The sequence below is a fragment of the Oenanthe melanoleuca genome, chromosome Z, assembly GCF_029582105.1.
Source record: "Oenanthe melanoleuca isolate GR-GAL-2019-014 chromosome Z, OMel1.0, whole genome shotgun sequence".
NCBI lineage: Eukaryota > Metazoa > Chordata > Aves > Passeriformes > Muscicapidae > Oenanthe > Oenanthe melanoleuca.
The window spans coordinates 53,866,691-53,882,868 of NC_079362.1; the positions used below are offsets into that span (position 1 = coordinate 53,866,691).

Consider the following 16,178-nt stretch of genomic DNA (forward strand, 5'->3'; position numbering starts at 1 on the left):
TATATAAACTTTATTACTACAGGACCAACACCAGTTTTAAAGAAGCCTAATCTGATAATTGACAAATGATGTGGAGCTATACAATGCAGGAAAGTAATGGTCCCAACAACAGCAGATGTGAAAACCACCAAACTTTTGCCAGAGAATTAATATATAGCCTCAGCCACTCTCCCTAACAATAAGAAGAGGTAAAATTACTTTCCAAGAGCAAAAAACCCCACAAAACCAAGAAGATTCCCACCTGTTCGCCCAATGATGTATTCTAAGAACTAAAAAATATTTCCCTTGAGATCCCAAGCCATAATCTAGTGTTTTAACATCTATTCCCATATAGGCCCACTGTCCTCAAAAGTCTGAAAGCACTGGTATAGACTACAATTAGAAATATTATATTCATATGAAATATTAAGTATGTGCTATGAACTATGATCTTTTGTATTTGTATAGCATCTACCAACAAGTCAATTATTAATATATCTAGAAAATCAGTTCCCAGCTGATTTGTAATCTTCACCACCATAGGCTTGTATTTCTCAGTATTAGAACTGGAAAGCTAAAGGAGTGTAAACTAGAAACACAAACTAATCAACTAAGTTTCATGGCAAGTATCACACGTCAGATCTGTAATGATACAACATGATGGACATCACAAAACACATCCAGAATAGTATGTTCTCCTTGAAACACTGATTGAATGTTAAGAGGAGCTAGTCGGTTTCTAACTTTCTTGTATGTTTTTATATTTTACACTTGTAGAATTAAAGATAGATACACTACCTTTTTCTTTCTACATGAAAACACTATTTTTTCATACATTTTCACTGTTTGTAGATACAATAAGGGCATGGATATCATAGGACCAGCAAAAGACCTGCCAGTTTGGACTAATCTTATAAATGTTACTATCAGAAAGTAAACAAAGAACACCAGTTAATCTTTTCCAGTTCTCATGTTCTTTCTTGTGTCTTCTATTCCTCTGCCATAAAAATGAAGTAAGTCACAATCCTTACAACTGGCCCAAGATAAAAGGGAATGGCTGGGGCAGAGGTAAGTGTGTGGAGTGTAGGGAACAAAAGAAAAGACAAAAAACAACCTTAGATCTTGACAGTCACAAGATTATGCTTTAACAGCCTGGAGTTCTATGCCACAAAACACTTTGATCACCTTACTCTGCATGCTTATTATGGCAAAGAGCACCCAAAGAAAAATTCTGAATATGCCATACTACAATCAGCACACACTTGGTCACTAAAACAGGCATCTTGCTAAGGTTAAGACTAGGATTACAGATTCCATTGAGCAATGTACCCTTTTCTACAGAAAAAAAAAGGTAAGCATTCCTATACATCACTGAGGTTTAAGTAGCTATATCAGCGATAAATCTGGTCCTCTCCCTCAGTTACTTTGACTCCCCATAGGAACTATGGCAAACTTCTAGTAACACTAAAATATTAATCCAGAATCTGCAGCATGTCACTTGGTTCTGCATCGACATGTTCTGAACAACTATTATTAAGAAAACACTTGCTCCACTTTGGTAAAATACACATTTATTTTCTATTGGTTTTAGCGACACCACAAGATTAAACCCATCAATTTTCATGTTTTGCTACAGTTCTGACATGCTAGTTACTGAAAGAAGTCACGCACTAATCACGAGCCTTCTTTGTAATAAAGTAGAAGGTTCATGAGTATAAAACTGCAACTGCGGCCCAACTAGCAATGCAACAATAACCCCCTCAAGGGAAGGAGAGTGAATTCTAAACAAATAAACCCTAGTGAGACAGAAGGTCTTCATACGTAAGTATAGCATTATAGCACTGCAAGGTAAGATACAGGAAATGGCAAACAAATCCACCACTGGGGAGGAAGCAAGCTTCACCAGTTCTGGTATTACGGAACAAAGCTCTTATAGACAAAAGTCTCACACAGCTGAGTTTTAACAATGCATTTCTTGTTTCAAATTTTCCATCCACTGCATAATTTCAGTTACACAATATCAATTGCACTGTTCTTGCATTCAGGAGACTTCAGTTGGCAAGACATACTTTTAACGACAGCATACTAAAATTTTTTTTTTTTGGCCTTCAGCATAAAATTCAAAATAGTTTGGATGTTACCAAGTTTGAAGAAGATAATACACATTGACAGAGCAGCACCTGAGTACCAATGAAGTCCTAGGGAAGGTCCCACATTTCTTGAATTTTTTTTTTCTTGATATTTTACTGGCACTGCAAAATCCTTAAAATAAATTAGTTTATGCTAGGTCATGCTAGTGTGTAAACTCTAAACAAGTTTGAATTTAACATTTAAAGAGGAACTGCAAATTGATTTCAGATCCATAAAACACAGAAGCTTAATTGGCAGCAAATTTATGCTGCAATTTGAGTTAATTTTGTTGATTTAGGGTTTTCTTCTAGCAGGAAATTAAGAAATCTGAATTCCACTGTGTTTTGGTCTATGCCACAAACTGTTTGAATGACGTCTTGTGGTGCTGTTCAGTACTACCATCCTCTTCCATTATAACACTATATTCACTTCTAATTCACAACATATAATTCAACTACTACTTCAAGGAAGTCTTGAATGAATCATATGGATATGAGTGTAGCTGTTATATGGTTTAAAGAGAAATTGAAATAAAAATTTATTTCCTTTTCAGCCACTCTAATTTTTCAATCTGATAAAGAAGTACATTACGCAAAAACAAAACTCAGTAGTTTTAAACGATAGACTGGAGATGTGAGGGAAACCAGGATAACTATATTATCCTGTAAAGGTGAGAGCCACAGAGAACAAAACCAGTTACAGTCTGACCAGAAGCATAATTTAACTCATTTAATTGTTACTTTGCCACCAATTTCTCAAAGTGCTTGTGATTTGGATAGTTAGTTATAGTCTTTCCCTCCCATGGAGGAAACAGAAAAGTATAAAGTTAAAAACTAAATAAGGATGTCCCAGTTCTCTGTTACTCATGTACAGACAGTACATGAGCAATACTAGAGCAACTCAGTGCATCAAAACCTGTAAGCTGCTGCTATCACCACCATCAATGTAGATGTGTAAATTACCTACACTTCAAAAGTACTAACCAGACGGCAGCTAGTATGACAAAGCAGCTTGAAACCCCTTCTGGATCGGACTGTGATCTGAGCTAAGATTATCTGTTGTCAATAAAATAGCTACAGACACTATTTCACCCAGCAACAAGAAATGTGGTCTAAAAGGATGAAAACATTCAGGCTTGCAATTGCACTGTATATAACCATTTCTTACAGTACCCACACCACCAGTACTGCAGGGTAACTTCTGCCACAGAGAAATCTCCCTCAGTAGAAGACAGTTTTCTAAAGGCTGAAAGAGTGTCATAGGGTGTGATGCTGCCACTTAAATAGTTGTGTCAACTTAAGAGACTGTCTTGAGGCTAGCGCTCAGAATTTGCAGATATTTGTAGATTACTTTGCAGCATTTTGTGAAGGGATTATAAGAAAGTGAGAAGAAGTATCACAGATTATTCTCAGGAGGAAGGGACCCACAAGGATCATTGAGTCCAACTCCTAATGTTTACAGCTTTCCCAAAAATGCTGAGAAAAAGCTTCTTAGAAAGATACCACCACGGAGGTGGTGTTGCCAGAACTCAGGGCTAGTATATTTACATATGTCCAGGTTTCAGAAACACTGTTTAATATCATTACAATGCTGTTCATCTTCTGGCAGAATGCCAAAACCACTCTGGTTTCCTCCAAGTATGAAAACTATCAAGGGGTAGCACAGACAAGGACAGCATTTAAAAAAAGCAGAACTAAAAACATGTAGAATTTCAGCCTTGTAAATTTACTTAATACGATTTATTGTAAATAAACCAAACAGTTTATTTAATACCATTCACAATGCAGATCAAGCAAATGTCTAAGGCAAATATATGACAACACATAAAATATGCAGAAACCACGGTGAAGACCTTAAACTGTAAAACTTGCCTTTCTGAGCAAATAAAAAAGCCCCAAAAATATAGTCACTACATTACAGAGAGCCACAGCAGATCAACAGTTCATTGCTTGCAACCCCATATGTGCCAAGTGCATGGCAATAAGAACATATTCACTGTGTGTCACTTCCCATCAGATCTGACAGATTTCAGCTGGAGAATTGTTCTGCAATAGCATGCCCACATTTGTATACTGCATTTAGTTCCTGTCCTGGTACTGACTAGAGGGTTCAGATTTTATCTTGTAGACTCATCAATCCATCCAAACCATTCATCTTTGCCGGGTTGTACATCCTACTGAAACTGGCATATCACCATATTGGTGGGCATAGGGCCATTTCAACAGATGGAGAAAGAAAGTACTTGTGCCAATGAGCTAGCGGATGCATCAAGTTTGAATATTAGAGCTGGAGTCTCCTCCAAGAATTTCACAAATGGCAATCTATGTACAATCTCTCCATGAGTGGTTGAACAGAATATGCCAAGATAAAACTAGATCAATTTAAGACTCCAAGAACACCTCTGGCAGCTGTTAAAAGCAAGTTTTAGCTCCAATGGGTTTGGAAAAGTCTTCTGCACAGAGAATTGGGGAATGAGTATCTTAATGAAATCACCACCTTCAGCTCTCTTCAAAACACACTTGCAAATCTCTGCAAAGAAAAATGAGTTTGCAGCACTGCCGAGTTTTCTGATGAATGGCTCAACAAAACATGTAAGCCAGACCTGCAACAAAAAAGTCTAATAAATTACAAATGTATTTTGCTTGGCAGAAATACAGTTTAAAGATGCAAATCAGTAAAGTTGAAAATGCGTGTTATAAATTTTGTCATCCACTTCAATACCATACTTAACAATTGACATTTACTGATGTTACTTCTATGGTTCACCTCTAAGTTTTTACATTTTATCGCATTAATCAATAAGTAGTTTTATTGCTGAAATTGTACCATTTCCAAGTACCAAACATTATTATATTTTAATTTTACATGCAGGCAAGTTTTGTTTAAAATGCAGTTAATATAGGTGAAAATCCTCAGTCCACCTGCAATTAACAGTAGGTAGTTACAGCTGTACCCTAATATATGCAATTAACAGGGATTCTGTGTTTCTAATTACCTCTCCAGGTACTCTTACATGTTGGAAGGTGGTTAGAATTTTCACTCCTCCACTTAGAGCAATAATAATGCAATAAAGCATAATGTAACTATAAAAATATTCCATTAACTTTGGTGATGTGAATCACACAGTATTTCTCTACACTAAACAGGAGATTTTGAGACTCCAACTAGGCAGTGCTTACTGCATGGAGTCCATCAATCTAGAACATGGAGAAATAGCTTGAGGCCCACATGCTGGAGTCAGCAGATTCACATAACCCATTGGATCTTACAGCTTTTCTTCTGAAAACTTCCGTCATGGGCAAAGATGTCTCTGCAGACTGCTTCCATTACTCTGGGGACCAGAATCTGACCCTTCTTCTTCTTTTTGAAACACGTGGGACATGTGAATATCTAGGATATACCCGTTCAAAGACAGGTTTCAAACTACCAACCTAGACACATGAACAGATTCTTAAAACATAAATACATAAGTTGTATAAAGAATACCATACATGCCAGTTCATGTGATAAAGTGTGAAAAAGGAAGAGAGGAAGAAGAGCAACACACATCCAGTCATGCAACAAGGTCCTTTCCACACAAGAAGATTCAGACTGACTGATCTCAGGTAAGATCTTTCCATTATTTCTATTTATAAAAATAAGTTGTATTTTAATGTTTTCTATTTTTTTTCACCGCAGTGGATACAGACACTGTGTTAGCTAATGAGATACAATGTTTGCATATGGTATGTGCAACATAATGCACTTTGCTTATATCAAGATAAAAGATCATGAAATAAACAGTTATCTTTAATAATCTTCTAATAGTAAAACTTTACACTTTATCAGGATTAAGATGTCACCAGGACTGAAATTTTGACAAACTGAGATATTTTTAATACTGATAGCACATGTTTGAACCGAACCGCAACACAAGCATGTACTGAAAATACTATGTTCACTAATCAAATTGAAATTATATTTGTAATTGAAAGTTAGATCATTGAATGCTAAAAGTAAAAAACACAGCTTTAGCAGAAGAATGACATGTAGGCTTTTACACCAGAGCTTTTAGATGAGACAAACTTCAGCACAGTACTCCTACTAAAATGTGAGAAACTAACCAGGACAAATAATTTTTATTATTTATATATATATTACATCCAGAGCAGCTCTGGATTTCAGATTTAAGTATATCAATACTTATTTGTGCCTCCATTTGCTTCTGTGTGGGCCCTTCTGTCACAAGATTGAAGACAACTTATCCTAACAACTTCATTACCTTTATAACTATTTTGGCTTCCTTCTTCATGACAAGCAGGAGAAAACAGAGAACACAAAGAAAAGAGACTGGAACTTTTTCAATGAAGTGTTATCTTGATACTTATATATTAATTACAATATATCATTCTGATCAACTGGCAACAGGCAAGCCAAGGGTTCTGGTCCAGCTGTTACTGCAGTAATGTTCTGGGCCACAAATTATATCCATATCCCTCTGTTGAAAAGGAGTATTTCTTGTATCATCAGGAGACCTAAGGAAGAATCCCCCTTCCTCAACAACAAAAAAAATTTGCCAAGAACTGAAATAACACAATAATATCAGACATGAGTATATCAGGACTGCTGAGAGACAATCTGGAGAGATCAGCAAACAACCTTTGAAAAGCTCTAACAGTAATTTTCATTTCACCAGTGGAATACTTCACTAAATTCACACCTTCATGTACAAGATGCAAGGACACATATTGCACTTCTCTGTATTCTCTTATACTGCCTTCTGATGAGCAGCTGTTGCACTGTGACTAGAGTGAACTATTAGAAATACAATGTATACACTTGATGAATGACTACTGCAGTTTCCAGCTAGAGCGCCACACAGTCAGTCTGCTTTTCTAACAATAACCCTCACTCGCAGTCCAGTTGCTTTTTCACACTACACAAATTTTCCCTGCACAGTGTCTGTTCCTCAAATACCCAATCCATACTCAGAGCTTAACCACACAAGTGTTAAGCTGAAGTGAATTGTGAGTAACGCCTTATTTCAGCAAGAATTTGCTTGTCAGCTACAAAAGACTGTGTACAGCAATGTCTGTTTTCCTCTCAAGTCATTCCTTTAGAGGATTACACTCCTGAAAGTGTAAGAGCAGGTCTAGAGGAGCGATTAATTAATTTGGCATGCTCACATATCACAAACTTTCATACTAAAGGACATCCATAAACATACACATGTACAAAATATCTCAGGACCCCAGAGCTGTATTTCCCTGTGACCACTGGGGAGCCTTGGGTAGAATCACCCACTTCAGCTTCTGCATCTAATAAAACAGAGAGCTACACTTCACCCCCAAAACAGTCCTAAGTTTATGAGTGATGTAGAAAATTATGGCCATGATCAATGAAGAGGATACCCTCCACCCCATGAAAAAAAAAAAATTTAAACAGTAACAAAATAATGGTTTAGAAATAAAATGCCGAGTTATTTCTAGGGAAGGGGACAAGAAAAGAAGGGCACAACATATATCAGCTAAAACACACAGACCCGCAGATGCGCAATTATACTACAGCAGTGAAAACCTGAACTGGAACAGAATGAAAAAGTGAAGTTTTTAGCAAAACAGAAGGGGAAAAAGCAACAAGACTCATCTGGTAAACTGAGGAGGCCCACCAGCTACTGTCTCATAGAGCTAAGCATTAGAGTGCCAGCAGCTTCATGGTTTTGTGATTTACTCTGCTGTGGCTCACAAATAAACACATCAGTCGAGGATTCCAGAGCATAGATGTTCTCCTTGTGCAGAACAATCAAACTGAAGATGCAGCAATTGATTTCCTAATGTACATGAGACCTTAAGTTTATGGTGCTTTTTATTGGTTGCTCTTGGAATAGATTTCCAATTTGTTGTAGAATACAATTCCAGCTTAGCAAACCTTTTGATCTTTTCATTTGGACATTCTTCTTCTCCAATCCACTTTTACTTTAAGGAGCCGAAAGCTTTCTGTACCAGTGCGCTTGGCTGGGTTTTTTTAACCTTCTCCATTTCCTCATTTTGACTTCTGACCAAGACACTGTTAACACTGTTAACACCCACTTCGAGCTGGCCACCTCGCCCTGATCCACTACATTTCCAACCGTAACTCCCACAAACACTTTTTTTTACAAACACTTTATATATATATATATATAGACACTTTTGAAGGCAAAATTGGAACAATTCTACCGCGGCTAGCTGTCCAAACAGAGAAGAAACAATAAGCAGCTTCTCAAACAAACCAAAAGAAACACTTTACAGGCAACCCACTATCTATGCACACTTTAAAGGCAAGCAAGCGAACTTTTCCGGGGAGTCACGAAAGGAGTCAGGCGGAAGGCGCGGTTCCCCGCCGGGGCCCCTGGCAGTGTCGCCGCCCGCGGGACGCCCCGCCGGCCCCGCACCGCCCCACAGCCCAGCGAGCTCCCTTACTTCTTGGTGTCGCTGCTGAAGAGCCCGAAGGCCGCGGGAGTCGAGGGGGTCACGGTGGGCGCCGCCTCCTGCGCCAGCTCGGGCGCCGCCTCTCCGCCCTGCTCGCTGTAAGCGAGGCCGTTGCCGGACATGGTGGTGCCGGCGGTGCCCCCGGTGCAGCCGCTGCCCGCCCGGCCCGCCAAAGTTGCCGTGGCGGCACCCCCGGAGCCGCGGCCCGGCGCTGTGCCCGGAAGCGGCGCGGTCACGCGGCGGGGGGCGGGGCGGCCGGGCCCGGACGTGCGGCCGGAGCCGCGGCCCCGGGGCCGGGAAGGGCCGAGGGAGGCCCGAGAGGGCCTGGGGCGGTGCTGCCCGGGCCCCTGCCCTGCCCTTAAAACTCAAAGCCTGCCCTTAAAACTCAAAGCCTGCCCTTAAAACTCAAAGCCTGCCCTTAAAACTCAAAGCCTGCCCTAGAGCGTCAGCTCGTATGTTACTTCGAGTGACCGTGTTACCAGTGCCGGTACTCCCCGCTGACAATAGAAGTAAGGTAACCTAGACTAGGAGCAGCTGTTTACATATGAGAGGCCAGAAATATCAAAGGGTAGTTAGAAGTCTTTTGAGGGAAGTTTCTCCTAATTCCTTTTTTTACAATCCTGTTTTCCTACGTGCATCTTTCTCCTCTTCCCTAGTCTTTTAGGAATAATCTGTGTTCATTAAAACACCCTTCAATCCATCTCCTGACATGGTCTAGTGGAGTGCAACCTTTTCGTCCTTAGTACTGAACTTATTTCCAAAAGGTTACCTGTTCACAATCAATACTTTATATCTCGAAGAGAAATTAAAAAAAAAAAAAAAAAAAAAAAAAGTGGCGGGCGATTGTCATATTCCACTGAAGCAACGTTTTTACTTGCTTGCTTTTCAGCAGCTTGTACTTTACTGATTGAAACTGGGACAATACCAAGCAAATAAACTTTTTAGAAAAGGATTTACCAGTAAAGGATTTATTAAGAGTATGGGACTGCTGTAAAGGTAGTTGTCCTCAATAGCTCCCTTCTATGGGTGCCACTGTTTTAATTTTTTTATGATCTCTCATAGCTTCTTTTCCTGTGTAGCACTGTTTTTTGAAAGTCATGGTTTAGACTGTAAAAGTCTCAGTGTGAATATTCTTGACCATCTCCACTTTACCTGTTGGTTTTTTAGACTTCCATTTTTGTTCTGCCTTTTGTATTTTTTAGAGTAACAGTCATCACAGTTTTCTTTCCTTATAGAGAGAAATATATTATTATCTTATTACTACCATAAAGTGTCACAGCAACTACTAATACTCATCCAGTGATTTGATTTGAGGCAGATACCTCTCAATCATACAGAGCCAGAAATGATTTCTACATCCCGATTTTTAAAGGATTAAAAACCAGAGTGGACTTGTGGATAATTGGGTCTGAACCAGACAAAAATGGATACCCACATCTCTCTACAGAAAGATCTGAGAGTTCCTGTCAGCAGTACTGAAATTGTCTCTGTTTTTCAGATCATGCCTATTCATTTCAAATTGTAACAGCACTTGAACTTTCACTCCAAACATGTTTCTTTTTACATGAAGAGGTTGCTAGCTATGTCTTTTATTTGTGTGCCAGGCACATATAGTGTAAGAACAGGTAATCTATAGGAGGCCGTCAGCAGTTTGTAAGGTAGATGTGTTCTAGTTTCTTTTAAGACTGTCTGCTTGTTTTCTGAGGCAAGAGGTTAAACCTGCATGCTTCTTTGTATAAATCTATAAAGCAAAGTTGTCTTAGCACTAAGAAACTCCTTAAGTACAAGAAACTAATTTTTTAACCATGTATATCTACTACGTAGTATTTACTTCATGTACTACTTAGCTAATCTTAGAGTAAATGGAAAAAGGAAACAATAGACTTGTAGAAATCAGAGTAATTTGTGGGATTACAAATTGCAAAAATAAAACCAATGGCAGTTGAGGTAGATGATCATGGAACTTTGATATAAGAAGAGAAGGAAATACTAGCAGGGATGCAGAGCTTGAAAGGGTCTTGAAAATTGGAAAAGAAGTATGATCTGAAGGTTTATTAAGTGTAATTGAACATTCCTATGAGGAATGTTAGCTGAGAGCTTCTGCTATCAATTCTTGATGTAGTTTTAGTATGAAATATGTAGAGCCTTTTCCCACCTAAATTATGTCTTCAAAATCACCATGCAGTGATAAGGTACTTGCACATTAAACTTTTACCTGTATGCAATTATGTCAAAATTACAGAATCATGAAACACAAATTGCTCCAAATCGAAATTCTTCACTTACATTTATTGGTTGCAGCATTCTATATTTCAAAGTTTTTTGCAGCATAAGAAAATTAACAAACAGGGCTTAAAAGAGAGAACATAAAAGGCTTTTGCTTCTCAGCTTTCCACTTACATTTCTTTCTAAAATTATTTCACCTCCTTTATTCAAACCATCTTCACAAATCTACTTATCTAGTTTACCACTCCCTGGTAATTTACACAGTTTCTTTCCATTCATAGATTAACTACTGTTAACTACTGTACAATATGTGGGCACATATAAGCATGTACACATATAAGCTTGGACACAGCTTTTAGAAGTTAATTGCACTGAGAAATCATTTCCAAAGCTCAGTGGAAGACCTATTTGTATGGATAAATATATATGCATTTTCATCAAAACTTAAGTGTAGTGGTGTGTGCATATGTGTTTGAGGGAAAAAAATACTTACATTGCTCAACAAGCTGAAATTTTGTAGTTCCGACAAGCGTTAACTTTTCTAGGCTTTATGAAACATTTACCCAAGATACTTTGCAGTGTTTTATACAAAGTTAGATACATTTTGTGGCCACTGGGCTGCCAAATGCTTATTGTGTGCCCTCTTGTGGCTCAGATTATTAGTATGTTATTTGTCATGAAAAAGATAGGAGATGCATTGGTAAGAAAACTATTTTTTAACAGAATTCAAGCTCTGTACAAGAGAAATGTCCAGCTACTAAAAGCTTTGCTTATACTGTGTATATTGCTCATAGACTCTCATATATGCAAAATGTGCTAGTATTGCAGATTCTACACAAATGTGTAAGAGCATTGGCTTGTAAATGTCGTTGATAAAGGATAAGTAATGATACAATCCAAACTTCTTGTAATATGATTTTTTGTTCAGTAATGATTAGAAATATGATGCATAATAAGTTACTTTAAAATTAAGCACGAAGAACTCATTCCCCAACCTGGAATAATGGGTTTTCAATCTGAGCCATGAACTCAGCTTCCAGTAGTCCTGAGCATGAAAAACACTTTAATCTGCCTTTCTCCAAGTGACTCAAGACTTGTGACTCTAATGAAAGCAAATGAACTTTTTTCCAAAAGTACCAGTTCTCTGTTCCTTCTTAGCAGGACTAGCTACCGTGTTATCTACAGAAGTGGAGCTCAGATATCAGCTATTGAAATCAGGAGACTGCAAATTCTCTTTTATTCCTTGTATTATACAGCTCTTCTGTAAACTCTAAAATTGCACAATATATATGTGTGTATATATATGTAAAATCTTGTTCAGTTAATATTCCTTCAAATGAGATTATGATAATTTTAGCTTAATGATGAATAGGAAAAATAGAAGGCAAAAGTTATAAACATAGAACACAAAAAAGAAATACTTGAAAAATAAAACAATTCTTCAGTTGTAGAGTTTTTTGTCATTTCTTCAAGCAAAAACATGCAAAGTAGGTATTAGTAGAACTGGAAACATAATATTAGATTTCTCTTTTAGATAGAGAATATCTTAGAATTAAAAAAATTGGGAATATGTTAAAAACTATTACAGAAATACAAATATCTCCAATGGAATAAGTGCTGTGATTCTCTTGTATTGATATCAGACCTGGTGTGTTTGATGGTATTAAAATCCATGTAAAATGGAAGGTGAATAAGTTTTCAAAACTTCCACTGTTATTGAAAATATTATATGTTGTTTTTTCATTGTTTAATCTTCCCAGATGTTTAAATATCATACCCTCAAATATGATGTCAAAGCAGGAAACCTAAATCAACTGCCAGTATTTCCCCATTACTTGCATGAGAGGAATGCTCAAATAATAGACTTAAAATACTGAAAACTGTGTTCAAATGCTTATTGCACTATATCCTTATTTTTAAAAACCCCTGCTCCTGAAGAATTAAAATATATTACTTTTTCTCAGATGTGTTTTAAGTAGGAGAAGAAATTCAGGGTGTGGTGGATTCTCTCAAGTACCCGAGCTGGTTGTAACTATCATTCTGAAGAAGTCACCAGTTACAGATTTTTTTTTTGTATAAATTTTTTTTTTGTATAAATTTGTATAATTTTTTTTTTTTTATAAATTCTGTGTTTCCTCCTAGATCTATTAGTGAAACAATTATAGGCTTGCATTTGCCAATTTATCTTCGCCTTTTCTTAATCTAGAGAAGCATGGAGTCTGAAGTTAGAACAAAATGTTTAAGTAATGAAGCTGAAATAACTTTTTAAAACCTTGTGCCTATATAAACAGTTTATACTGTAAAAGATCTGCCTTACTTAGTGTTTTAGTTTTATAGTTACAGTTTGTAATGTACGTTTATTTAAAGATCTTTTAAATCTAGTTTGGATTAAATGCCTTAAGAAGGGGGTACATATACATGGTTCATGTGTAAATTATAAATAACATCTCTTCTTTATTGTGCTGCCATTATCTAGAAGCTCCACTGAGTAAAAACGCTCTTGAAATACATGCCTTGAAGTACTTCAAGTGTCTTACTGGATCCTGAGTTTTTAAAACAAGTTAAGCCACACTTTGTAAGGACTTCAATCTTTGTGTTGCTTGTGTACCTGCACATCCTTCCTTCATGTTCTATCTTTAAACTACACTAGTGAAGGTAATATATAATTGTGTTCATGTTAGATTTCTAAAGGTACTGCAAGTGAGTTGTTTGGCAGAAATAGATAAATATTTGTAAAAAGAACAGCAGGTTTATAAGATTTTCTCAGACTGTTTCTGTATCTTCCAGTCATCTTAGATCTGTCATAAAGAATTTCTATTCAGTTCTTGAGACTGAGATTGTAATTCAGTTTACTGCTGAATAAACAGCAATTACAATATTTGCAATAATAAGAAGAGAAAATAGGCAATTTTGCGCAATTTGCCATAAACAGAGAGAAGACTAGTGTATTACAAGAACACTGCAAGCACATTGTGATTTCATTGGCATGGAGTTAACTATGTATTAGTGCTGGTATAGATTACAGTGGTACCAGAACAGGTTTTACTGATGTTGAATGAATATAGCATGCAGCTTTCCTCCATAGTGGGAGCACAACGCCCTTCAAAAATAACACCTTCTTATTTCTACAGCATACAGCATGTGTTATGTCCTGTGGAGCAAAAAAAGCTGAAAAGGTGCCTGTTAAAGGAGATCACAGAATTAAAAAATCATGGAACCAAAAGGAACCATCAAATGGCTAAGGTTGGCAAGGGCCGCTCATGTAGTCTAACCTCCTTACACAAGCACGTTTCCCTAGACCAACGGTACTTATGAATGTGTGCAGACAGCTTTTGAATAAACTCTTTTCTGAAGAAATAGACTCCGTACCCTCTCTGGGCAATCTGTTCCGGATCTCAGGGACCCTCACAGTAAAGAAGTTCTTCCTTGTGTTCAAGCAGGGCATCTATGTTCCAGTTTCTGCCCGTTGCCTCTCATTCTATTGTTTGGCATCTCTGAGAAGAGCCTGGTCCATCCTCTTACAGCCTTCCTTCAGATACTTACACATCAATAAATCCCCTCTCAGGCTTCTCCAGCCTAACCAAAATCAGCTCCCTCTGACTTTCCTAATAAGTGAGGTGCTCCAGTCCTCCCATCATCTTTGTAGCCTCTGCTGGACCTGCTCCAGGATCAACATGTCTCTCTTGTCCTGAGGAGCCAAGAACATCTGGAGTCGTGACCTGCTGGCAATGCTCTTCCTAATTCCCCCCAGGATCCCACTGGATTTTTTGGCCACCAGGACACGCTGCTGGTTCATGGGCAGCTTGTTGTCCAGCAGGACCCCCAGGTCCTTCTCTGCAGAGCTGCTCCCCTGCAGGTCAGCCCCAGGCTGTGCTGGTGCCTGGGCTTGTTCCTCCCCAAGTACAGGACATTGCACTTGCCTGTCATTAGAGCTAGTGTCAAGACTTGCTGAAGTCGAGGTAGACAATATGCATCGCTTTCCCCTTGTCCATCCACGTACTTGCCTCATTGTAGAAGGTGATCAGGCTGAGCAAGTATGATTTCTCCATGTTGATGACTCCTAATCACCTTCTTGTCATCCATGTGTATAGAGATGGTCTCTAGAACGAGGTACTCTGTCACTTTCCCAGGGATTGAGATGAGGCTGACAGTCTGGTAGTTTCCTAGGTCCTCCTTCTTGCCCCTTTTGAAGACCAGGGTGACATTTACTTTCTTCCATTCCTCAGCACCTCTCCTGATCTCCATGACCTTTCAAAGATGATTTCACAGTGGTGTCCACCAGCTCTTTCAGCGTCATGGATACATCCCATCAGGGTCTATGGACTTGTAGATGTTATTTTGGCTAAATGGTCTCTTACCCAATCCTTCTCAACCAAAGGAAAATCCTTCTTTTTCCAGACCTTCTCCCTGATCTTTTGGGTTAGAATTCCTGAGGGGTGGCCTTGGAAGTGAAGACAAAGCAAAGAAGATATTCAGTAATTCTACCTTATTTGCAACTTCTGTCACTGGGGTCCCTGTTCCATTCAGTAGAAGGCTCACATCATGCCTAAAATTCATTTTGTTACTGATTAATTGATGTATTGGTGTATTTGAAAACAAAATATAAAGAGTAACATGGATTTAAATAAGAGAAAATAAGAAAGTTGGTTTTAGAAACTGGAATGAATAAAAAGGGGGAAGGAAGTCTCAGAAAACTATGGTGGCTCTTTCAGGTGGTGATCACAGAAGATACAATTTTTAACAAGAATGTAATAAGATTTGTGTGAGAAATATAGGATAGTCATGAAACTTTGAAGGAGAAACAAAGGGAGAAATTAAAGGCATAATGCCAAAAAATCGTTATTCTTCATATTTTCCTAAGGGCGAAACACTTCAATTACTTATCCTAACAGATTTTTTTTAAATGTATGATGATTTATAAATTATTTCTGGAAAGAACATAATGAACTGGATGAGAATAAGGTCTGTAAGCAATTGCTACACTCAAGTGCACTTGTATATTAAAGAGGTGAAAAGGTCAGTAAATTATTTTCCTGGCAGACCAGGAATGAGAAAGTTGAAATACCATCTTGAAAATAACACTGAACACAAAGAAGATAATTTCAGAAAGGGGGGCAAAAAACAACAAACCAGCATTTTTTTGCCAGACACTTCCCTTTCAGTCACATCTGAATAGCAGCCATTTCTAACCTGGCACTGCCAAGGCCATAGAGATGTGTGTTCTATTGAACAATATCTCTGGTTTGTTTTTGAAAGAGATAAGGGTTTCTCAGGACTCTACAACTGAAATTCAAAAACTAACTCATGTATTTAGTTAACTAAATCTTAAGGTTTTTTCCTGTGATTAAGAGTTATTGCTCAGACAAGATGTTCTTTTTCTCAAAAATATGTAGG

General features: G+C 37.9%; 1 protein-coding gene across 2 annotated transcripts in view; it reads right to left on the reverse strand.

The window, feature by feature from the left end:
• The window catches only part of AP3B1 (adaptor related protein complex 3 subunit beta 1), a 153,990-nt gene extending 145,192 nt beyond the window's left edge, over positions 1–8,798 (reverse strand). Inside the window, exon 1 of one of the 2 annotated variants that reach the window (XM_056514721.1) lies at positions 8,550–8,798. In XM_056514721.1, coding sequence (XP_056370696.1) covers positions 8,550–8,680 — 131 coding nt within the window. In that variant the 5' untranslated portion in view covers positions 8,681–8,798. The remainder of the gene's footprint in view (positions 1–8,549) is intronic. The other variant, XM_056514722.1, reaches the window with a different exon arrangement.
• Between the last annotated feature and the right edge of the window lie 7,380 nt (positions 8,799–16,178).